Raw genomic sequence first — 27155 nt, 5'->3', positions numbered from 1 at the left:
ATAATGAAACCTTCAGCTTAATTTTAGCATATTGATATTTAAAAGTAGTGTGCACAAGAGGGAAAAATTCATATATACGAGAGTAAGTATGCTACATTTCAAAATTAAGAAGCAATGTTTAAAACTTTAAAAATCAGATTTATACAATTGTATTTGTAAAATAGATAAATCAAAATATATTTTATTAATTAAAAATAATAAGATTTCAATTTTATACAATGTGGTCACAAATTATTAAATTAATTGATTATAAAATTATTCTTGATTGCAATAAAAAAATTTATGTCACAAATTATTTCACGATCATAAATTAAAAATTTTATAGGTCACAATTTGTTCATTGATCACAAATTTATCAAATTGATAGGTCACATATTATTCATTGATCACAATTCACAAATTTTACAAATTACAACTTATTTTATAGTCGCAAAATATCTAATTAATCAATCACAAATTAGTTTTCGATCACAACTTATCAAATTATTAATCACAACCTAACAAATTTTTAGATCACACATTATTGGTCGTGATTTATCGATTTCATTGGTCACGGATTATATATTGGTTACACATTAACCAATTTATTGGTCACAAATAACCAAAATATTTGTGACCACCACCAACACTTCTGACCACCACCTTACCACTGCCACTAGCCGCATCGCCATCGAAATACCGCGGCTAGAACTACCACCACCATCTCCCGACAGCAAAACCATCATCTCAAACATAGCTACCAGACACCACCACCATCTGTCTACCACTCCATAACCCCCATCAAAAAATTCTCAAATCTATCACCAAGCACCTACCAATACCACACAACAAACTCCGACACCATCATCGCTACCTAATGGCGACATTACCAAACACCCCGCACCAAATCCCAATTAATGTATACACCATGTGTGACCATCACCACAAAATACCTCAAAACCACCACCTACGCCATCACCATTGCCACAACCACCACAACACAGATACAGCCCAACAGCCGAACTCTAACGCACTATAGCCACCACAGATGCAAACCCACCACAACATACGCACCGCCATCAATATAGCCAACAATCATCGCTGCAGGAGCTTCAGTGTCGGCCATGGATCGCTGCTATAGCAGAGAGCTGACACCTCCTATGGAATGAAGCCATCGGAGAAGTGGAATGAAGCATCAATCAGAGCACCTGTGGAATGAAATCGATATTAGCAGTAGCAGCAGGCGCAAAATGGTATGTGAAAGTGGAAATTTTAGTCTAAATTCATGGTGAAATCAAAAGGAATAAAAATTTACCTCAGCCCGAAAATAAATTTATCAACCACTGATCTCAGATCTCAATTAAAATGAATTTAGTACCTGTCTCGTCCACATATCAAGTCGGGTTTATGAGCTCAGCTTGGTCTTGTGGCTACCATAATTTCAACGGACATAATGATTGCAGATTCCTTACACCTTATTAATTTACCCAATCAGTCAAACACACTTGGAAGAAGTGAAGTCAGCACCACCCAAAACCACCAATTAACCACCATCCAGAAGTAGGTCATGATTTTACAATAAAGAGGGGGATAATTACGATTTGTTGGAAGTCGACCTCATTAGCCAATCAAAAAAGAGATGACGGCACACAAACCAAGCTCGGCATCATGATTGATCCAATAGACAAGACATAATTAGACCTAATTTTCTTTGTAAATTGAAAGGGATGGTCCCCTCCAAGGAAGACGTACCAGAGAAACACATGCCACTCCCATAAAGAAACACATTTGTACCCTTCATTATCAATAAAAGTGTTCTTTTGCTAAAAAGTTAACTTGAAATCGTACTTAACCATTTTTTACTTCAACAAATTTTAACCCAGCTAACTTTATTTTCAGTCCAATACAAACGTTTAATTATTCAAATTTAGTTTAAGGTTCTACAACAATTACATATTTATTTTATTTACACTCATAGTGCACAAATAACTCGTTATCAAATTAGGTATTTTATTTCATATATATATTACTAAGTTTAAAAAGTTCACGTATAATCAAATTAATTTATTATATAACAAATAATTTTTATTGGTTAAAGTAAAGAAAAATGACGTATTTTAACAATATAAGATATCACAACTTTGACTAAACTTAAAACTAATTAAATTTTTCCTTATGTATTTTTCATATTTTACTTATTTATACATGTGAATTAAAATTTTATTTATTTTAATCTTGAAATGAATGTTATTATCAAAATAAGTAATATGCTCTATATTTAATTTTATTAGTAAAAAATATATTTGTTAGAACTTTATCATTAATGTCCGAAAATATATTCTAAATATATTTTGACTCACTTTATCACAAGTATCATGAGTTTAACATTTTAAACTAAATCTCGTGGGTATAGAGCATTTTTTATGATATGAGTTCATTGTAAAAAATTTAAACTTCAGTCCACCCTATCAAATATTTCTGGTTCCGCCCCTGGCTGCATGCGAGGTGGAATTGCGCCACTTCAAGCAATAATAGTGTCGTCTAGCATAGCGATACTACGATTGCGAGGGAGGCGATGTTTCCAACACTGTATAAAGGGAAATTTCCTCTTAATCTCCGTTCCAAAAAGGGTTATTGTAATGTGAGTGTGAGAGAGAGAGAGATGGGTATAGAAAAATATAGAGTGAGAAAAGGAGAGGGAAAATTAGTTAAGGTTTAGGATAAAATTTGTATTATAATATTTAATATTTGAATATGAAATATCTGATTTTTGAATAACGAAACCTTCGCCCTGATTTTAAAATATTGATCTTTAAAAGTAAGGTGGGATATAATTTCACCAAGAATATACTGACCTTCCATGGGGGGTGTTAAATAGTGGAGCATGCATGGAAGAATTCAAAATCTCCCATACGCCCTTCATTTCCAATCAAAAGAAAGAGAAAACAGAGGAAAAAAGAAAAAATTTAAAGCCCAAAAAAAACTTGCACTATTCTTCATCTTCATTACCTTCTCCACATTTAACCAAGGTTAGTTTCGATTTTGATGGTTTAAATTTCAAGTTTATAAATGGATAGTTTAATCTTTATTTTTACTAGCAATCTTGATAAATCTTGTAATTTATGCTTTTAATATGTGTACTGGTTTATATATGTGGTTGAAAAGGAAGAAATTATGGAGTTATAATTGATTTGAATGATTTTTTGGAATTTATGGGGGCAGAGCTCGCCGAAAATGGCGAGCTCCACCATGGAGATCTGATAGGCATCGATGACAAATTGCAAATCTCAATTCGTTTTTTTCTTTAATTTTCTTTTCCTTTTTGTTTTCTTTTTCTTTATTTCCCTTTTTTTTCTTTAATTCCTTTTTTCTTTCATTTCCTTTTCCTCATTTTGCTTTTTCTTTAATTTCGTTTTTTTATTTTTCTTTGTCTATTAATTGATGGCCCAACTTTTTAGGCTGTCTATTAATAGTTGATCCAAAAAAAGTTCGAGTTTTTTTGTTAACAGGCAATCTAGATGGCCGCCTGTGCTATCTATTTCTTTATATTCATCTTATTTTTTTAATTTCCATTTTTGATTTTTTCTCTAATTTCTTTTTTTTTTCCCTCTTTCTGTTACTGATTATTTTGTGCCTAGAAATTTTGGCTCTCCTACATTTAATTTTGTCAGATAGAAGTCAAAAGGAGATTGAGATCATTGTGAGTCAAGACGACGCCACATTAAATAATATAGCTTTGATTGATTATGAACATTGTTATGGATCTTCATGTCAGTCTTTGGTTAAGGTATTTTTTTTATAGTTGTACTCAAACTTTTATTCACAACAGCTAATGTCGTTTGGTACAAAAATATGTAAGCTAGAATGAGTAAGGTTCTTATGCTTGCTTGCTTTGGTTATCACTAAAGGTTAACATGCAGGGTTAAATGCTAGAATATTTTTGGAGTACTCTCAAAGCGAATGGATGATCGAGCACTGTAATGATCCAAAACTTAAAATTTGGATTGTTATCAAATTCATTTCGTTCGGCCAACATAACGAGTAAAGAAGAGGCAACATAATTGAAACAAGTTAGAATTCGTCAAGTCACCATACAGAGTTATAAATCCAAACAACTTTTGCTCCAAATTTTTTTTTTTTTTTAAAGGAAGAGGTCCATGAGTTAAAGTCCTAAGATTATTGTTGGAAATTTAAAATATTCAGCCACGTTACACCAAATTAAATTTGTTAAGTCCAAGGAATTCAGGTACAAACGACTGTAACTCATCGCTCGTTAATCAATGATCCGTTCCAACCATCATATCATATCTCTAGAATCTAGTAAGAGTTTATATCATATCATTTATACCGGATGGTCATTATCATATATCATATCATATTATATCATTTCGTTAACATAATATTTATCAACATGAAATAATAAAATAAAACGGAACAAAATCACTTGCGCCTTACCATCCTATCGTAAGTCATTTAAAAACTTCATTTGATGATCACAGAAATTTCAATTTTTTGCAATTCATGAAGATGCTCCAAAACTTTATAAAATAATTTACTTTCTCTCTCAATGATTAAGATAGAGAGAGAGAGAGAGAGAGAGAGAGAGAGAGAGAATTTTTTTTGAAAGATACATGAGTTGTAATAAATGTGAGGTAGTTTAAAAGTTAGTGGAAAAAATGAGAGAAAATGGAGAGAAATATTTGGGATGTGGTTAGGTTAAGATATGATTGTAATTTGAATTGGTCTAAATTTATTCCCCCAATAATACATGTAATATATATAATTATATATAATATATATTTATAACTCTATTTATACATATAAATACATATTATAAAGCTAAAATTTTCAACATAATAATTTAATTTATTAAATGGTTAAAATCATATCGTCTAATATTACTTGTGAAAAAATAAATTCAGGGATTTACAACTCTCCTTCCTAAAAAAATTTTTCCATCCTCGAAAATTATCTTAGCTAATTGAAGAGTTCTGGATACTTGGTCTTAAGCTTCTCTTTCTTTTTCCAGGTTGAGTCGAGCCCATGCTTTCGTCATTGAGCCTTGACTAGGGAAACCTTTCTATTTCTTAGTTGGTGCATTTTTCTATTCAAAATCATCATTGAAGCTTCTTCATATGATAAATATTTTTGTACCCAATATCTGACAATTCATCACATGATTGGGATCATGAATATATTTTTGGGCATGGGAACATAGAACACATTATGCACTACTACAAGTACAAGAAATAAGTCAAGTTGGTAAACCACAATACCAATCTATTCAAGAATTTCAAAAGGTCCAATGAACCGTAGTCTCAACTTTCTTTTCTCACCAAATCTCAATACAACCTTTACTGGTGCTACTTTTAGAAAAATTATATCACCCACTTGCATTCCAATTTCTTTTGTCTACCATCGACATAACTCTATATCGCTCTTGTATTGTCTTTATTATGGATCTAATTCCTTCTGTATGAAGAATTATTTAACTCTTATGTTCTGTGTAGATATCTCACTACCCCCCATACAAATAGCGACCCTATATCTTTAAGACGTGAACTACCGTTGCACGTTTGAAGTCATATGTCAAATAGTTCTGCTCATACAACTTCAACTATCTCGGGGCATAAGCAATCGTCTTTCTACATTGCATCAAAACACAATCCAAACATTGCTTAGAGGCATCACTACAAATGAGAAACCCGTCTAAACCTTTAGGTACTGTCAATATAGGAGCCAAGAAAATAATCTCTACTTAAGTTCTTGAGAACATTCTTCATACTTTTTCATCCACTGAAACTTCACATCATTTTTAGTCAATTGAGTCATTGGCCCTACTATTTTAAGAAACCCTCAATACATCTCCTATAATAGTCAACCAATTCTAAGAAACTGTAAACTTCACCAACATTGGACGATCTAAGCTAATTAGTTACTTTTGCTTTAATCAAGTCTACCTTAATTCCCTCGATGACAACTACATGACTAAGAAAATCCACGCGATCGAGCCAAAATTTACACTTCTTGAATTTAGCATATAATTTTTCCATTTTCAAAGTTTCCAATACTTCTCAAAGTTGTTTCTCGTGTTGCTTTTTATATTTGGAATACAAAAGTATGTCGTCAATAAATACAATGACAAATTGGTCCAATTATCGATGGAACAACTCGGTTCATTAGGTTTATGAATATTGCTGGGACATTGGTCAAACCAAAAGGCTTGACTGTGAACTTGTAACGTCCGTAACGAGTCCTGAAAGCAATCTTTAATATATTGTTTGCCTTGACTTTTAGCTGATCATATCCTGACTTCAAGCCAATCTTAGAAAATACGTTTGCATCCTTTAACTGGACGAATAAATCTTCGGTTCTTGGAATTGGATATTTATTTTTGATGGTCAAGTGATTTAATTCTCGATAGTCGATATACACCTTCATAGTCCCATCTTCTTTTGCACAAAGAGTCTTGGAGCTCCCCATAGAGATACAGTCAATCAAATAAAACCTTTATTTATCGACTCTTCCAATTTTAATTTCAATTCTTAATGTTCTTTTGGTGCCATTTTATACGAGGCCTTGGATTCTGTTGCTGCTCTGGGGACCAAGTCAATCATAAATTCTACTTACCATCTGGCGAAAGTCAGATAATCTTTTGGGAATACATCCATATAGTATCGTTCAATATTTATATCATTAACGACTAAATTTATATTTTAGGAACCATTTCTATTAATTATGAATCCCTAACATGATTCTATTTTTAACATCTTCTCCACTTGCAATGTAAATACAATGTGGGGTAAAGACTTGAACTTTATTCCAAAAAATGAAACTCTTTCTCTCCTCTTACAAAAGGAGCAACATTCTTAGAAGGCAAAAATATACTAAATTGAAACATAGCTTCTAAATCATTAAATTTCATCAAATCAACATATGGATCCTCTTCTAGGTTCTTTAATGGCATTTTCTCACTTATGTGGGATTGAAAATGGTGCTACGCTCTTAAAAGTCATTGTTAATTCTAGCTTAGGTACTGACTATGCAGTAGCTTTAGGTACTCCCTAAAGCTTATCCTATTTGGGTATTTTGGAGGGGCTTGTACAAGCATCCCATCCCTAATCAACCTAAAAAAACCTTTAACGTGTTGGCAAAGTTTCAAGGTACTCCATTACTCGGCGTAGGCTAATTCTATGACCTACGCTCCTTACCTCTTTCCATGACATGCGAACCTCGGCGACGTCTTCTTCAAAATCATGATAAGGGCTCCTCTAGTACTCTTCATACCTTCAAATAAATTCAGCCCTATCACTAGTTCTTTCAAGCCTGCCCATTCCTCTCATAACCTTGAAATGTCATATGGATCTAGTCACCTACACATTCAAGCACCAAGCCTAACATATTATACTTACATTCTTATAATGATGACATGATGTATTTTATGCTCATGCCTACATTCACATAAGCAAATGAAATCATGCTTTATTTGAGATATAAAATTATAATACAGCGAGAAAAAAAAAATAAACATCTCATGAAAACTATAGGTAGGAAATTTGAAAATGTAAAGTTACACAAAAGATTGGATTAGTCAATTATTTTCTTAAACATTACACACCTTGAGGATGTTGGAGGTGGTCAATTGATAATCGTTCAATACCAAGGATCCTTCATATTCTTACATATTTAAGAACCAAGAAGACAAGAATTCAAAACAAAGATCACAGTAAGACGAGAAACGAAAGTGAAGAACTCGACAGTAATTCCATTTAATGTGGGAACCAACATCGACCATCTCCAATAGGCTTCCTTTCTTCCCCTTCCCATTGCTTCTTGTATGGATTTTATTTTGAATAATTTGTATTCCATGGGTTACTAAATTAATTTATTGATTAAGGACCTAAACCCGAGTCTTGATTTTCAGTTAATAAAGTGCCACATTTCTCCAAAAAAAGTAGCAATTGCACGTCGAGAGATTATGGGATATCTCTAAGTTTTATGTCGTCTTAAAATACAAAAACATGATAAAATCAATAGGATACTCGAACAAATTACCAAAAATTGTATAATAAACAGTCATTAGATCAAATGTATAAAATAAACTTATTAATACATGCTTGTGAGGTTAGAAGCAACAGCAAAATGTAGGTGTTTGATGTTGGATAGGTGGGGTGATGATAATGAAATCGAAAGATGACGATGGTTAGAGTTTAGTGGAATAATGAAGCTAGAGATTGGCGATGTGCACATGACACTATAATAAAATTTTATTTCATTCAAAAGGATTTTGGGGCACACAAGTTACAAGCTAGGAGATTTTAAAATCCGGGGAAATAAAAAATAGGGATAATTGTAGCAGAAGTTCCAAACTTTTGCAACATTACAAACTTTTTTCAAACCTTTCATTTGTTGTAACCATTACCAATAACCTTTCCAAACGTTGCATGTAGGGCTCTTTTATGATTTTTGTCAAAAAAGATTTCAGTTGACAATCAAAATAAACATTGACCATATTTTAATCAATTTTAAAAGGGTAAAATAGTAACTTTTTATTTATAACATTAAAAAACTTAAATCAAAAATAAAAAAATAAATTTAAAACCAGTAATAATAAATCCACCAACATCGCCACCGCCACTGCTATCTTGGCCGAGGATATTTGATTGATATCAAATCCCTTGCCCATTGCCTGACTAAATTCTACAACATTACCTTTCTGGAGGCCACAAAGGAGCTTCGCAGTGGTTCGGTGATGGATTTCACGATGAACTCGAAAATTCCCTTTGACTCGACCATAGAAAGTGGGGACACGATTGCAAGGAACGAGGGTTCATATTGGTGTAGGAGGACGTGAGGTCCGGGGAGCCAGAGATGTCGATAGTGATTTGGAAAATCAACTCGCCTGCTGAGAGACTTTTAATAGCTGGGCAGAGGTCCACATAGTGGTGTCTTGGCATACGACAAGGCTAATACAGTAAGGCTACAACGATGGAGATAGTGGGAGATGTGACAAATTTATTAATGCTAATTTTCGACTTAGGGGTGGGAGAATAAGAAGATTCATTTTTCTTTTCATTTTTTCTTTTTGATTTAATTTTTTAATTGTTTAATTTGGAAAATAAAAAGTTATCATTTTGCCCTTTTTAAATTGATTAAAATGTGGTCAAAGTTTATTTTGATGGTCAATCGATGGAATTTTTTACGGAAAACCATCCAAAGGGTCTCACATGCAATGTTTGAAAAGGTTGGGGTAACAGTTGCAACAAATAAAAGGGTTGAGAAAAATTTACTAATGTTTCAAAAATTTGGAGCTTCTGCTGCAATTATTCCTAAAAAATATTATTAATAGGGACCGAAGTGATTAAAGGGACAATATATAGGGACTGCAAACTGCGAATTTCATTTTTTGGAAAACGTGGCCTTGTTTAGAGGTGGAATTGTTGAGAAGGCGGCGATTGGGATGACGTCATCGCCGGTGAAACCCTTGTCCCCGCAAGAGTGGGAAGCATTGATCGACGACTACAACAACGGCGGAGGCCACCTCCGTCGCTCGGGCCCTGTATTTGAGCTTTGCCTCTCTTCCCTACACCGCAAAGACCTTCCGTTTCCTCTCAAACTCCACATCCTTACATTTCTGGAACAACACTCCCTCTCCCTTTTTCCTGCTGATTCCTCTTCATCCTCTTTCTTCTTCCGCCTTTTTGAGTCTTTACGCTCCGTCATTCAGTCCCCCACCGATCCTTTCTCATTCAAAGACCAATTCCTCATCTCCACCACTTCCGCTTTCATTCTCTTGTTGAATGTTGATAACGACGATTTGAATAATTATCCACTCAGTGGTTTAGTTGAGCTCTTGCTGACCATTATCAACCGCCCAAATCACGGTCTCGACCGCCAGACTCGTGGTGTTGCGTGTGAGTGTTTGCGGCAGCTCGAGCTCGCTTTTCCTTGCTTGCTTTCTGAAATCACTCCCCACTTGTGGGCTTTGTGCCAGAGCGAGCGAACCCACGTAGCTCAATCCTATGTCTTGCTACTTTCCACTTTAGTATATAACATCGTGAAGCTTAAGCCCCCTGACAGTAATATTATCTCGATTTCCAATGCCACGATTCCTCTGATCCCTTTTAATGTTCCACGTTTTTTGATAGATAGGGATGAACACAGCGGAGGAGATTTTGTGTGGAAAGAGGAGATCTCCTACAAGGATTTGAGGAGACTAATTGCTTTCTTGCTAGAGTGGCCGCTGAATTTAACTCCCTTTGGGCTGTTGGAATTTATGTCCACTACTATTCCGGTAGCAGAAGAGATGGAATTGCAGGCATCTTTGTTAAGAGTGCAATTTTCAGGACTGCTATATACCTATGATCCATTGCTTTGCCATGCTTTCTTAGAAATGTATTCGAAGTTCTTGGATTCTTTTGACGGACAAGATCTTGATGTTGCTAATCGCCTATTGTTGATGACAAAAGAATGCCAACATCATTTGATTTTTCGATTATTGGGGCTTCATTGGTTGTTGGGATTCATTGGGTTGTTAGTCAATAAAGATTTGGGGAAGAAGAGACGCATCCTCGAAATGAGCTTGAGCTTTTATCCAACCCTTTTTGATTCCCTCTCTTTGAAAGCTCTGAAGCTCGACTTGCTGGCGTATTGCTCTGTTATCAGTAACTCTGGAGATGCGAATGTTGTAAAGGGTGCGGAAGGAGGAATGGAGGTGTTTGAGGTGAAACTATTTGAAGACAGTCTTGTTTCTATGTCGGCTTTCAAATGGTTGCCTCCGTGGAGCACTGAAACTGCAGTGGTATTCAGGACATTCCATAAGTTACTGATTGGTGCATCACCACATTCTGATACTGGTTCTTCTTCCAGTCATTCTGTCGTGGAGTCCAACATCTTTCATACCTTACAGGTATAGCTGTGCATACCGCTGGAAATATGTTCTATGTAATTTTCATTTCCTTAGCCCATGGATCTAGCTGAGTAAAATGTGTTGCTGTGTTGTTACTTATTCACATTTTTGAGTTGGGAGAGGGTTACAGTGACAATACTAGTATGTGGCTTTAAACCTAGGAAGTAACTGACGCAAGAATATAAGAACAATTGAAAAAGGAACGAGAAAAGAAAGAGTATCAAAGAGAAGGAATTAGGCAAAAGAAATCAGTTTATTCATGTATTTAGGGGTGTATATTACAATAAATAAGCCTTTATATATAGAACAAAGAAACTAAAAAGAAGCTAGAATCAAGCGAACTTGTACTACAATAGAATTTTATCAAAATATTAAAACTAATCTAATCTAAAAATTCATAATTCGAATTAAACTCTATTTACTCTCTCTCTATCTTCATCAGTAACTTTTATGAAACAACACTGAGTTGTTTCTAAAATGTCTACCTGTTACCATAACACACATGTATGAGTGTGTGCATGTCTGTATATGGATATGTGTGTGTGTATTTGAGGTTGATTTATATGAAATTCTTGATTATGCTTTCCTATGCTATGGCATGATGTAATTGAAGCATTTATCAGAAGAACTAAGCAGTGAATACTTTTTTAAATCCATAATCATCATTTGGAATTGGAGAATACTTTTTACCTGGACTGTAACCCTATAAGCTCTTCAACCATGGGTAGTGTATTGCTTTTATCTTTTCTTTCAAGTAGTTTTTAGCTACAAAAATTGCTTTTGATGAACCCTTATATCTATCACAAATAATTTAACTGAGTTATATTATCAAGTGAAAATGTGAAGGAAAATTCTAATCCTTTTGTTTATAGATTAAGCCCTTGTTTGATCCCCATTACTTTAAAGATATATTTTCCACCGAAGTTTTGGGCCTAGTCTTAGTTTGTTGATAGAGGCTGTTATTTAAGAAGTGCTGAGCCTATGAGCCTTTCGTATGTTGTTAACATTGGAGACTCTGGAACATACAACTCCCTCGTATTTTAGAATGCTTCCAGTAAACTCTCCGTCGATTTTTTATATGAGGCTAAAACATATTTTTCTTCTGAGGGTTTACATCAGCGCAAGCCAAGATTCTTTGTTGGAGGTAATGAATTTAATATCTTCCAGGGGCAAATTTTTTCCAAAGCTGTTGAATTAAAAGTATTGACAGTACTTTTCTGCACGATCTAAATCATGGTGTGAACATCTTGAGGCTGAAGAACATTTTTCTTTTGAGGGTTTACTGATGCTTAGGCCAGGAGATTTTGTACATTATCAGCGAGAATATGCATTAACATGGATTTTACTTGAGAATTTACAGTCAACTACCAAACAGTTTGAGTAGTCTATAATAAGTGGCTTCATGTGGACATTTGGGATCCTGGAATTCCTCTTCTTTGAGTTTAAAAGAATGGTGGAGCTTGAGTTGTGATATTGGAGATGGATAATAAGTTAATAACTAGGACAGTCTCTTGAAGTAATAATTTTAGGATCATCTGCGAGTACATGCTTTTCTTAAGCTTTTGAATTATAATTTTGAAACTACTTTTCTGCAAGATCTGAAACCTAGTGTGTTATAACAACTAGAATATCAACAAGAGGCTTCTTGTGGACTTCTGGAGAGAGCTTTAAACAATTGTATTTCCTCACTAAAATAGTAGTTTCTATAATATCCTCAAAACAAGAATGATTCCATGCCCTTCCTAAAAATTGAGAAAAACTAAAGGGGTATATTCAATTTGGATTTTTAAAGACTCATGTAAATGACTTTTGGTGAAGTTTAATTAACTTTTATTGACTTCTATAGATTTTTTAAAGAATCATTGAAGCTCTTCAGACTTTTATGGGGTTTATTTGACTTTTACAAACCTTCATTTTTTGAACAAAAACATTTTGTTTGTAACTTATTGCATATTCTTGTGAACCGCTACTTGCAAAGCCAATTGATCCACAACATGCAGTAACATAATTATATTTCTTATGTTAATAAAAATATTTTTTAAAAGAACATAAATAATATAAGTCTTCTAAATTAGAAAAATAAACAAAAGACAAAAGAAAAGTATTAACATTTCAGGAAAAAAAAAAGAGATCTCTAATGTTCAAACATGTAGAAAGTTATTAAATTAAACAAGTAATAAATATATAGAAATAATTGAAGTACAAATTAATTTTTTTATATAATTTTTATTAAAAAAAATGATTTCTCTAAAGAAAAATTGGAGAGCTTAAAAAAGAGTGAAAATTCTTACAAGAATTTTTATTTACAAATTGATTTTTCATAGAGAAAAAGAAAAAATGCTGAAAAAGAAATGAGAATATTAAAAAGAATATTGAATACCCAAGATTTTTATGAAGTCGAAAAAAGTCTTGATTAAATACATCTAGAGTTTTAAATCTCTAAAAGTCTTAAAAGTCTAAGCCCTCGTTTGATTCAGCTAAAAGGTTGATTAAAATCTAAGTCACTTTCAACCATTAATTTTTTTGATAAGTAATAAGATAATTTTATTAATCAACAGGATAATACATGGGGGTGTATTATCAATATAGACAAGAAAGAAACGATATGAAGTTATGCAACCCTTCTATATGATTAGTGGCCGCAGCATTAAATCAAGTTTACAAAGTTCTATAAAAGTAAAACAATTCTCTGACCTGCTTTGTTCTTGTTTGGTCCTCTCTCTACACACACATACAATATATCCAGGAATAATACTCTATACAAGCCTGCTATTCTTATCTCGAATTTTTCTCTTCCATGCCCGCAACACGTCTTCTATGCGCTTAGGCAACACCCAATCCAAATGTTGGGAAGCTAGAATACCGTTCCAAACCACCGAACACCATCACAATGGATGAACAAATAGTCAATCGTTTTCCCATCGCTCTTACACAACACCTCTCGATAATACAAAAGCCTTTTCTTTGAAGATTATCCTCCATTAACGCCTATCCCCTTACTACTGTCCATAATAAGGCCACCCGTGGAGATAATTTACATTGCGCCACCATCTTCCAAGGAAATGAACTCTCCACCGGTCCGAATATGGATCTAAAATTAGTATGAATTGAAAAAATATCATTCCATACCAACCTCCACCTGCTATGATATCCCTCTCCTACTTGAATATACGCCTTGTGCAAGAAAGTCAGATAATATCCCAATTAGGAGAGAGAGAAATAAAACTAAGTATGGACTATCTAGCTATGGAAGGGTCTAAATATGGTACAAAGAGTCAATTACAAATCAATCACCATTTCGTATGTATTTCTTTTGGATCTTTACCCCCCCCCCCCCTCAAGTTAATGGTAAACGTTGATCATATTCATCTTGCAGATAAGATCATTGTAGTTGTCATGGTAGTCCTTTGGTGAAGATATGTGTAGTCTTTATTTTGTAAGAACATAAGTTATACAAGTAACCCTTTCTTCAACATTTTCTTTGGCAAAGTGTTGATCCATTTCTACATGTTTAGTTCGATCATGTTGAACTGAATTAAATAATATTGATGACTGTCTTATTATCACAATAGAGCTTGATCAAAAGTTTTACAGTGACTTGTAATTCTTTCACGAGTTTCTTTAATCACAAGTCTTCACATATCCTTTGTGCAACTGCTCAAAACTCAGCTTTTGGGCTGCTTCTAGCAATTACATTCTGTTTCTTACTTCCCTAAGTTATCGAGTTTTCCCATACGAAGGTACAATACCCAAGACTGCATTCGTAAAATCAAACAATTCTTAATATCCAATTGTTGGATAGGCCAATCTAAATTGGTTGCTAAAGACGAGAACCCGATTTGTGTGTAGCTTTGTTACGGGTGCCAATGTTTTCGTGTAATGAATGCCATAGGTTTTAGTATACTCTTTCGCAACGAGGGGAGCTTTATAACATTCTATTGTCCCATAGGCTTTAAACTTCATGTTAAAATCCAATTTGCTATCAACAAGTCTCTTTCCTTTTGGTAACTCTGTCAAATCCCAAAGTCCCATTTTTCTCCTAGTGCCAGCATTCTTCCATTACTATCTCTCTAGTCGGGAACTTCCATGTCCTCCTCGATATTCCTCGAAATTTTTGTGCTATCAAAATTAGAAGTAAAAACTCAAAATCATGTAGATAGAGCATTATAAAATATGAATAGGGTGGAGGGTATATAATCGAGTTTGTTTTCTGAGAGCAATAGGTGGATTAATATCAGAAGATTCGGATTTGGAAGGGTTTTCATGGAGATCTAGAGCTATCACAGGTTATAACTCTTTAGGTGCTTCTGGTGTGAGGTGCTCCTTGTACCTTGATTTAGGTATCCTAGAGTAAACTAGGTCTCTATTTGACAACTATTATTTGAACTCTTTTTTCTATATACTCATTTTTAACCACGCATTTTCACAATAAAATATTTGCACATAAACCCTAACTTTCTCTTACCACACATTCTGCTAAAATTTACTATTCAAAACATTGTTTTTCCCAAATAATGGTTGTCAAACATTGGCTAATATCTCTTTGTTATCTTTGTTTTTTCACATTTTCTTCCCTTAAGTTTAAGTTCCCTTTTGTAAATGGCATGTTAGAATAAGATGGTGTGAAATGTTCAGTGTCTGGGATGGGTTGGGGATAGAGTGACATGTTAGAATAAGATTGTGTGACGTGTTTTAAATATTGAAAGTTGGCATGACCTATTCTATAATGCCATAATAGAATTTCATTGTCTCTAGGAACAAATGCAAAATGACAACTAGCAAACTGACGTTCACTAACATTAGTATCTTCAAAGTAATGATGTCCCTTTCATTTCTTAGCACCGTCAATCGTCTTCCTCGATGATAGGTTCCGAAAAAGTGAGATGGTAGAAGTAGAATAATTTGAACATTTTGTCAACTGGCTAATGGACAATAGATTGCATAACAAATTTGAAACATGGAGAACAAACTCTAGTATTATAGAGAGATAGATTTAGATACTCCCTTTTCCTGCAACATATGAGACTAAGTCATCTGCAATTTTTAAGTTTAAGATCGCCAGCACAGCGTGAATGTGGTAAAAAGATGGTAAGAATTTATTGTGTGACCAGACGAACCAAAGTCAATAATGAGCTTTGAGTTGAGTGGTGGTACTTAATGTTTTTAGAAAATTACCTTTGTGAGTTAATGAACTTGATAGACCAAATATTTTGAAACTAGAGAATAGTTTATAAAGTCGTTTCAATTGTTCAGGGTTGAACGCATTGCTCAAAGTAGGTTATATTTTATTTTGGTGGAATCAACCAAAGCTTGGTAATCATGATTTTTAGCGTTCTTAGTTTTCATTTAGTTGGTTTCCACTTTTTATTGCTCCTTTAAATGTTTAGGTTTACCCATTAGGTCCAAACGCTTTTGACCCATTTAATATTTTTCTAGAAATTAAGGCATCGGTCCAAGTTCTTTGTACCCATCAGGCCCAAATCCCTTTGCTATAAAGGCCGAACCATCTAATCTAGCAGGTTCAATTGATTTCCCATTCTTCAGAATAATCAGTCAACAACTTATTTCCCTTCTGACTTTGATGAAGACCTTGTGACTTGACGGTAGAGGTCACCAGCCAAGAATCTACCTCACATTGTCATGGTTTTGTCCCACCAAAAATTCACACCCCCTCATTTTCAAGCTGCTTCTTGTACCGAACACTATTACCATGTAGTTCTCATATTTCCATTTTTTAGGAGGGCTATGTCTTTTGGCTGCTTCATCTTACTGGTAAGATGACCAATTTTTCCTTTTCCGTTAACAATTAATTTGATTGATCGATCCTCCTCTTGAAAGTTTCTTCAGTTGAGTTTTTTACCGTGAGTTGAAAGGATGAGTTGTCAATTCTAAATGAGCTCATGGTATGTTGATAAAGGGTTGGTAAAAAAATGGGGGAGAAGAAGGTAAAGTCTTCCTCTCATCTTCTTTCATTATATAGAAAAGTAACGTGTATACATATGGAAACTAAATAAACTAAAAAAACGTTCTTGCCTAATATACATTGTTTCTAATTGATTTGGTTCCATAACACTTCTCAAGCTAGAGCATATATATCATATAAATCCAGCTTGGAACAAAGAAATCTCAACTGATTATTGTTTAGTGACTTCGTAAACACATCAGGAAGCTGGTCTTTGATCTTCACAAATGGTATACATATATCACAACTTACTATTTTGTCCCGAACAAAGTGACTGTCAACTTCAATATGCTTGGTCCCTTCATGAAAGACGGGATTAGATATAATATGTAGAGCAGCCTGATTATTACAGAACAACGGTATAGGAGTAGAAGGTGAGAAATTGATTTCTTGAAGGAAGTGCTGCAACCATGTTAATTCACTAACAGTATGAGCCATCGCCTTACATTCCGCTTCTGCACTTGACGTTGCTACTACTGTTTGTTTAAGATTCCACCGAGAAAAGTACAGAAATCAGTAGTGAATTGTCTATCTGACGGAGATCCTGCCCAATCTGCATCTGTAAACCCTTCTACTCTAATATGTCCATTTGGCTTATACAATAATCAAAGGCTTGGGGCTTTTTTCAAATAACGAATAATATGTATCACAACGTCCCTATGAGAATTTGAGGTGTGTTCGAGAACTAACAGCACTGACTGCATAAGAAATATTTGGTCATGTGATGGTAAGATAATTTAATTTTCCAACTAAACGACGATATTTTCCTGGTTCTCTTTAGTGGCTCTCCTTCATCTTCCAAAAGCTTTACATTAGGATTCATAAGAATATCAACTGGACGAGCTCCAAAAAAACCTGTCTCATCTAATAAGTCAAGTACATATTTTCTTTGAGATAAATTGATACTTGTCCGAGACCTAGCGACTTCAATAGTTAAGAAATATCGGAGCTTGTCTAAATCTTTGGTTTGGAAACGTTTTTGTAGAAATTATTTCAACCGGGCAATCCCATCTGCATCATTCCCAATGATTATAATATCATCTACATAGACGTGAAGGACAACATGACCTACACCAGTTTGTAGATGAAATGCTGAATGATCTTCTGAGATATCTGAAGACCAAATTCCAGAACGACCTCAAAAAACTTTCCAAACCATGCCTTTGGTGATTGCTTTAACCCATATAAAGCCTTTTTCAACTTACAATTATAGTTCTATTACTCTTCCTAAGCCATAACTCGGGTGATTGCTCCATATAAACCTTTTCGTGCAAGTCACCATGAAGAAAAGCATTTCTAATATCCATTTGAAACAGTGGCCAATTAAGGTTAGCAGCAATAGAAATCAAAACACAAATAAAAGAGATCTTAACAACTGGAGAGAATGTCTCATCATAATCAATACAATAGGTTTGTGTGTAACCTTTAGCAACTAGTCTGGCTTTCAACCGATCAATAGTCCCATCAAGATTGAACTTCGGAACATAGATTCATCTATTACCAACAAGACGTATACCAGGTGGTAAAGGAACAAGGTCCCAAGTCTTATTCTCATGTAAGGCTGCCATTTCCAATTCTATAGACTTTCGCCACTCAGGATGAGATAAAGCTTTTTGTCATCGTCTTAGGTACAAAGACACTAGAAAGTTGGGATGTGAAACAGGGGAAAGAAGGTGCCAACGAATCAAAAGTGACATAGTGGCTGATAGGATGGTTAGTTACACAAGTACATTTACCTTTACGAAGAGCAATGGGTAATAATCCAGGATCTGTAGACGGCAAGATGACGGACGGGGCAACAGACGGTGGCTTAGATCGTCGGGTATAAACTTGTAAATGAGGTGGTTCCTTATGAGAGGAGGACGATTCTGGTGCGGACGAGACCGGTTCCAGAGAAATACCAATTGATAAATATGGAATTGGAAAGCTAACAGGATCCTAAGTGGATTCGAGAGACGTGCTATGAGCAGAGAAATAAGGTGTAGATTCATCGAAAGTGACATTTGCACTTACAAAGTAGTGTTGCAAAGAAGGATTGTAGCAACAATATTCCTTCTGTGTTTGTGAATAACCAAGGAAAATACATTTTATAGAGCGAGGGTCAAGTTTGTCATGACTCGGACCAAAGTGATGAACATAACAAACATATCCAAAAACTTTGAGAGGTAATGAGTACGGTGGAGGAGGAAAACAAAAGTGAGAAGAGAGATGCACTGTCCAAAATAGAGGACGACATGTAATTGATGAGATGGCACGCAGTAAGGATAACATCACTCAAAAAATGTTTGAGGTCACGCATATGACAAAGAAGGGCACGAGTAACATCTAACAAATGACGATTTTTGCATTTTGCAACTCCATTTTGTTGTGGAGTTTATGCACAAGATGTTTGATGATTGATGCCTTTGGAAGATAGAAAGGAAGCAAAAGAAGCAGACATATTCTTTGGTATTGTCTTAATGTAAAATACGGATTTTTTTGATAAATTGAGTTTTGATCAAAATACGAAACATTTGAAAGATAGAAAGTAACTCAGAACGTTTTTTCATTAGGAACAACCAAGTCACACGAGAATAATTATTCATAGAAGTGACAAGATATTGAAATTTATTAGAGGATATATTGATTGGTGTGCATACATCAAAATGAATTATCTCAAATAAACTAGAAACCCAACTACTAGTACGTAAAGGAAAAGACACATGGTTATGTTTGTTAAGTTGACAAGCTTCACGTTCAAGGGAGAACATTATGAAGACTCACAATTCAACGTTTTAAAGTAGATAGAGAAGGATGACCAAGCAAACAATGCCATTGCATGGGTGAAATGGAAGACTAGAAAGCCCGAGGAGAGACTCGTGAAAGATCCAGTTAATACAAGCCACCAACTTCATGCCCCATACTAATCATTCTCTGTCTTGATATTCTGAAAAACATACAAGAAGGATAAAATGTTACAACATACCGAAGAGATGTAATTTTACTAATAGACAATAAACTAAAAGGAAAGCTAGGAACATGAAGGACAGCCGTATTGGGACTAGGATAGGCATTGGCCACGCCCGCAACACTAGTTTAGGAACCATTTGCAAGAGTGACATATGTGGAAGAAGCAACGGGATAATAATTAAAAAGAGAAGTAGACGAACCAGTTATGTGTTCAGTTACTTAGGAATCGATAATCCATGGATTGTGAGACGATGACAATAGATAGTGAGAAGATATAGTACCTGACTGAGCGAGTGTGGTCATAGAAATGGAAGCGGCCTATTTATGAGCTAAAAACTAAGCATACTGATCCCGCACAAATTAGAGATTAGATCATCGTCCAGATGATGGGTGGTGGTCCTTATTAGACGGGACCTGAATGGCAGAACCAGATGGTTAGCTATGCAAATCCTAACATTAATCAACATGTGACCACATTGAGTACATCTTCGAAGTTCACGATTTCCCAAACGACCACTGCCTCTAGCATCTCGTCTACCTGGAAAGCTAACACCACGTCCGCTACAATCACTACGTCCACCTTGAATGAACCACCCAAAACAATAAAAGTAGAATGATCTTTGCTAGGTTTACTATCTGAGAGAGTAGAGCGCTGAATACGAGAAAATATCTTTGGAAGACTAGTAAGCTCTTTTTCACCTAATATTTGTGCCCGGATTGCTTCAAACTTTGGTGAAAGACCAATAAGGAATTTAACGACATTGATGTCTTCCAACTATTTATTCATAACCTTTAAATCAAGAGAGAGATTGATGCACATGACTTTCCTGACACATGTTCAAAAGCTTATAATATTCAAAAAGGCTGGATGAGCCCTTTTCAAGCCCAAAATATTGTTTACATGTCTCATAGATTAGAGTAATATTCCAAGTTTCAGAGTGTATATGTTTAAGATGCTCCCAAGTTTGCTTAGTCGTTGACTTATAGAGAGATAAGATCCAATGTGAGGCTCAATACTACTGATCATAAGTCTAATGATTGTGTTATCCTCTTGATCCCACCCATCGTTGAGAGTAGAATCAGCCTTTACAGAATCACTTTCTGAGGATTTAATAGATGCTTTGTCTAAAATCAAGTGGTTGTATAAACCCTTACCTCGCATGAAGACCTCGACACACCTAGCCCAATAAGTGTAATTTCTTTCGTTCAAATTTCCCGGTGCCATTGGTCCAGTCAAATTGAACATCTCCATCTTAGATGATATGATATTAACCAAGCTAGCTAGTAATTGAAGATCCTGAAACGGGCCCACAGATTGAGTGACCAAGATAAAACCCAATAGTGATCAACCCAATAGGCCCAAAAATAGAAGAGCCCACAAATCCAAACAATAAAGCCCAACAAACAATTAAATCCAAACAAAGAGCCCACGCACAGAACCAAACCCAGAAATTATCCACTATTCACCGGCACCTGAGAATTGCAATTGTCGACAAGAGAAAGCAATCACCAAACAGGAAGACCCACTACAGTTCGCTGCAAATTAACCATCAGAGGAAGGAATCAGAACCTAAAGTCACACCATCGACAATCACTTTCTACTGCTACCGAGCTCTACGACAACCACGGAACTCTGCCACTCAACGCACTAGGTACTGTCGACATCAATTATTCTCAACCCAACCAATACTCTTCAACCATGAAGGTTGAGATCACCATACGGGACAAAGATCAGACGAGGAATGGGACTTCAGGTGGAGGAAAAAGAAGAAAGAAAGAAGGAAAAAAAGAAGAGGGACAGTTTGCTTAGAAGAATTAGAAAATATCAAAGTCTTCCTCTCATCTTCTTTCATTATATAGAAAAGTAACGTGTGTAAATATGGAAACTAAATAATGTTCTTGCCTAATATACATTATTCCTAATTGATTTGATTCCTTAACATGGTGGAAGCAAGTTCTGACTCGCTACTAATAGATTCAGAGGTCGTTGACCCTTTGCAGTGACAACGATTTCCGTCATCGAGATGGCTAGGTTTTTGGATGACCCTAGGTCTAATACCATGAAACTAGAAGAGGAATTTTGTATATCTTGATAACTTTACATACCTTTTGCCCTGTATTTATACTACAACCAGGATAACCTCCCAATTAGGAGAGAGAAATCAGCCTAATTATGGACCATCTAACCATGGAAGGGTCTAAATATGGTACAAAGAATCAATTACAAATCAATCATAATTATCCCATGTGTTTTTCGGATTTCTGTAACTGCTACTTGTATGCAGTTGGATTAGAAGTTTGTATCTGTATCCATCGAAAAGAATATGCAAAGTATTTTATTAGGTGGTTCATTTGTTATCTATCCCTTGAAGTTGCAATAATATGATATCCAACTTTTGCTCTGCAGTGGATGCTTGTGGACTCAACTTCTGAATATCAAGGACTAGTATCTGTCGTTCTTGCTTTCATCAACCGATTGCTAGGATGCGACAAACATCGTTGGTTGGGAGATAACCTTGTTGAAACATTAGATGAGCATTTGCTTCGAAAACTCAAAATAGGCTACAGATTGGGATCTTACTTCCCCTTATTTGAAATAATTGCTGAAAATAATAAAGTTTCACCTGGTGGATTGTTAGAGATTCTCATGAAGTTCCTGCTTTTCCTTGTAGAGAGACATGGTCCTGACACAGGGTTGAAATCTTGGGGCCAGGGCAGTAAAGTTCTCGGTGTTTGTCGAACAATGCTGATTCACCACCACAGCTCTAGCTTATTCCTTGGATTGTCTCGTCTTCTTGCATTTACCTGTCTGCACTTTCCTGATTTGGAGGTTCGTGACAATTCGAGGTATAACATGCATTTTCTCTCCACTTAAAATTATTTCTTTATGTTCTTGGCACTGTTTACAATATGTAAGCTCATTTATGAGGGATCTTACTGGAAAAGAAGTTGAAGCAGTAAACCCCAGGGGACTGGGAGAACGGGGTGTGTTCGTTCCATTATATTTATGCACAATGTATTTTTACTTTGACATTGGGTATGTTGCAGATTCTACTTGCGAATGCTTGTATGTATACCGGGGAAGAAGCTCAAGCACATTCTGAACACCGGGGAGAAGTTGCCTGGCATGTCACCTTCTACTAAGTCTAATTCATTCTTCAGTCTTCAGTCTCCCAGATCTTCATATGACCTTAAGAAATCTCACAGTATTGCATCCTATATCCATGTTGAGCGCCTGATACCTTTATTAGTAAAGCAGTCGTGGTCCCTGTCTTTTTCAAATCTAGGCATCAGCTGCAGCAAACCTATTTATTTAGAAGGCGGCATCAGGGATAATGAACCTGCCGCTACTGAGGAAACAGAGATTGGAACAAGTACAAGCACTAGTATTATCACCAAAACGGACGAAACTCATCAGCAGCAGGAGCCTTTGCGCGTAATGGATTCAAAGATTTCAGAGATGATTAGGGTCCTGAGAAGGCATTTTTCATTTATTCCTGATTATAGACATATGCCAGGTCTCAAGATTAAGATATTGTGTAGTTTGAGATTTGATTCAGAGGCATTCAGTCACGAATGGGCAGTCAATATAAAAGATGCACTTCCTGCCATATATGCAACCGTTCTCAATTTTACATCTTCTGCACCATATGGCTCTATACCATCATATCTAGTCCCTTTCCTTGTTGGTCAGCCGCCCAAAAATGATTGTTTTTCGGGTGAAACTTGTAATTCTGTAGACATTATTATGCCTGTGGAAAATGGTTGTGGAGATGGTAAAAATAGCTTTGAAGCTCCTGTTGTTATACAACTGGAACCGCGGGAACCAATGCCCGGTCTTGTTGATGTCTTCATTGAGACAAATGGAGACAATGGTCAGATAATTCGAGGGCAGCTTCATAGTATATCTGTTGGAATCGAAGATATGTTTCTCAAAGCTATAATTCCAGAAGACATTGAAGGAGAAGTTGTACCTGGTTACCGTTTAGACTTGTTCAATGCACTGTGGGAGGCTTGTGGTACATCATCAATCACTGGTCGGGAGACCTTTGTGTTGAGAGGAGGAAAGGGGATTGCTGCAATCAATGGAACTCGGTCAGTGAAACTTCTTCAAGTTCCCGTGACATATTTGATTCAAGCGGTTGAGCGTAATTTGACACCTTTTGTTGTTTGTGTTATTGGTGAAGCACTGGTAAATATGGTGAAGGCTGGAGGGATATTGAAGGACATAGTCTGGAAGGATAAGGATGATGATGATGCAGCAACAACCTGCAGCCCATCCAGAGGCCCCCTTTATCTCAAGTATTTCGATGATGATAACGAGAATCAAAACCCACCAATTACTAGAAAAACAGTTGCGGGTTACCTTGACATTTTGATATTTCTTCCACCAAGATTCCATCTTCTTTTTCAAATGGAAGTAGGTGAGGTTTCAACTCTAGTTCACATTAGAACTGATCATTGGCCTTGCTTAGCTTATGTTGATGACTATCTCGAAGCTTTATTTCTTGACTCACCCTAAAACTGCTTTTGTACATGAATCTTCTTGTCAATTTAGAATTTTTCACGACACAATTTATTTTGTTCCGTGGTTACAGTCATTTTGGTTCTTTACGTTAGAAAACTATTACTTTGTGTTTAATGCTGTGTAGTATACTGGCACTGTTTTACATATTAGCAAATTTTGGTGCAAGTTTGGTCCAATCTTTTATCCATCCGAGAGAGAGGGCCTGGGAGATTCAAAATACATGTATTTTTAGTTTTAGATAAAATAATTGGTGAAGTCCATGCTCAGATCTATCCAAGGTACTCAAATCTTAATTGCTTTTTGCACTTCTCATTTTCTTATAGTGTTGTTAAAACATCTTCACGAGACTTCTCAACTTGTATTTTCTAATAATTGCATTTAACAAATTGCCAGTTTCATCACTAATTAAAGTGTGTTGGTTTGTGTAAAAAATTTAATTTAAATATACTTTTTATTATGTACAAGGAACTCTTTAAAAATAAAAAGTCTATTGGACATTCTCTTACTATAAATAACAATAATAATGTCTTTAAGTGTGGAGGGTGTCAAATGGTTTGGGTCATGCTTGGAGAAATTTTGTGAGGCACGGTTCAACCAGATGGGTTGAGTTGTGTCAGTTCACATGTTTCTATTCTTCCTTCTAATGGTTAGATTAAGATAACGCATGTTTGAGAAGTTTTTATAAATTATTAAATTATAAATTAATAGAAATAATTAATAAATAGTACTTACTGGTTTCTCGAAATGTGTGACTAAAAAAATTAAATTAAGTGTTTATAGATCATTTATAAACAAAAGCCTAATGTAGACAATCATTAACGTATGAAAATAATAGTGTGTGAAATATTGATGTAGGACAGTCTTATTGTAAATAGGATTGTAGTAGGTTTTGTTTTTCCCAAACCTAGTTTCCTAAAAAGACACAAAGGCATCAAATTAAAACTTGTCCCTAAATCATAAAATTGTTATTATTTTTTTTTTTTTTATGTATTTGTGACCAATATAGCAAGGAATAGTAACACTCCCTGGATCTTTTAATTTTGGTGGTAACTTATGTTGAAGGATTGCACTGAATTCTTCATTTAGTGTCACTGTTTCATTATCCTCCACTGCCATGCATTTTCCACAACGTGAAATTATACCGCAAGTGTATGGTGTTAAGTTTTGTAATATAGTATTGAAATAAGAGTGTCGAACCCACAAGGATTGTAATTTAATTTTTTACTAAATACTATAATTGTATAATTCCTACTTTATTCATATGAACGGATGATTAAATGATTGTGTTAAACTAATGTAATGTGATTTGTTGTAACAAAGTTGATGGATGCAAATTATCAATATGAGAAGGCCTAGGGATTGATTTCACTCTTGCCCCCCTTCAATTCTTTTAGAAAATAGGTCTTTTAAATGTTATTTATAGTATCTTGAAATTCTTGGACGAATTCGGGTTGAGTTGGGCTAAGAAAAGATTCCAAAATATTAAACCCCCCCCCCCGTTTTTCCAAACAAGCGGCACCTCGGTGCAGCGTCGTGTTTACTGTTGTTTTCAGTATTGTGGGCACCGCGGCGCCCATTTCGGGTGGAAAAAGGCAGTTTTCACCTTTTTTAGTATTTTTACCATAACTTCTTAGTCCGATATTCAATTGAAGTGATTCAAGATATGTTGGAAAGCTAACTCAAAGAGCTACAATTTTGATTCAGGCATCATTCTCCAATTCAATCGTTTACTATGTCAAAAAAGGGTCTCAGTGTGAGGCTAAAATTCTAGAGCATAACTTTTCGGTTGGAAATTGATTTGTGATAATATTTTGCCTAAATTTGATCCATTTGACATCTTTCTTCATCCAATTGACTCCTAACACTCTCTGATCCTCATCGTGAGGTTCGACACAACTTTTGAATATTTGCACTTTAGTCCCCGAACTTTGGGTCTTTTACAATTTGGCATTTTTCTCCAATTTATTCAACTTTTGCTTATTTCTTTCAATTTCATCAACCTACATTACAATATCAAAACATTAATTAAAATGCTCTAAAACACTCTCAAGGGTAGCAAAATAACGAATTAAGTGGTACAAATATAATGAGTATGGAGCACTCATCAAATACCCCCAAAACTTAATATTTTTCTTGTCATCGAGCAAACACCAAACTAAAGAAAATCACTGACAAACACAAATAAATAGATACAAACAAAAATACTTAAAACAAATAGTGCTAGATATCTTGCCCTTATAGCTCAGGATTGAAAACATAGCATCAATTTCATGAATCACTTCAAAGTTACAATGCACAAGCTAAATTCTCACCCATACAATGCAAAACGGGTGTGTGTATGGAGAATTAACTGCAACGCTATACAATAATAAGTTGATCCAAATCTCGACCTTAAAAGTCAAATATTTCCTTACCTCGCTCGTGAGATTCATACACCCCCAAACTTATTTTCTTTTCTCTTCCCAAGGGTATAATCTAAGGTGGATTTTCAATACTAGTTTCTTACACCACTCAAGTTTGGTCAAATTTTACTAATTGTAGTTCAACATATTAATAAATGAGGGTTCTCCTTATTTTTGATTTGCTTCAACATCCTAGAATCAACCAAGTTACTTAACCCCTTGTCAAAAGCCTAATCCTCTCAAACAAGTATTTAGGGCTTAATCGATGCATGCGATGTCCCTTTTTTTCAATATAAATATATTCTTTAATCACCTTTTGTGTGAACGTCTCTACATTAAGCTTTCTAAATGACCCATGTAGCGGGCTTTAGGCCAATAACTCTCAAATCAAACGACTTTAGGGCATCAAGTTTTAAAGCCTTACAA

General features: G+C 35.2%; 1 protein-coding gene across 2 annotated transcripts; it reads left to right on the top strand.

Moving 5' to 3' along the window:
- Positions 1–9367: 9367 nt before the first annotated feature.
- LOC111390753 (AP-5 complex subunit beta-1) lies at positions 9368–24441 on the top strand. 2 transcript variants are annotated; one of them, XM_023015857.1, is made up of 4 exons: positions 9368–10888; positions 22207–22646; positions 22848–23894; positions 23987–24441. In XM_023015857.1, exons 1-4 carry the CDS (start codon positions 9440–9442, stop codon positions 24042–24044), a joined length of 2994 nt encoding a protein of 997 aa, XP_022871625.1. In that variant the 5' UTR covers positions 9368–9439; the 3' UTR covers positions 24045–24441. The 2 variants fall into 2 exon arrangements, with proteins under 2 accessions (XP_022871625.1, XP_022871624.1); XM_023015856.1 differs by having other exon boundaries at positions 22848–24400.
- Positions 24442–27155: the final 2714 nt, after the last annotated feature.

Source organism: Olea europaea, unplaced genomic scaffold, assembly GCF_002742605.1.
Source record: "Olea europaea var. sylvestris unplaced genomic scaffold, O_europaea_v1 scaffold713, whole genome shotgun sequence".
Taxonomy (NCBI): domain Eukaryota; kingdom Viridiplantae; phylum Streptophyta; class Magnoliopsida; order Lamiales; family Oleaceae; genus Olea; species Olea europaea.
The sequence above is the reverse complement of the archived record's forward strand: the minus strand, read 5'-3'. Positions and strand labels throughout refer to the sequence as shown.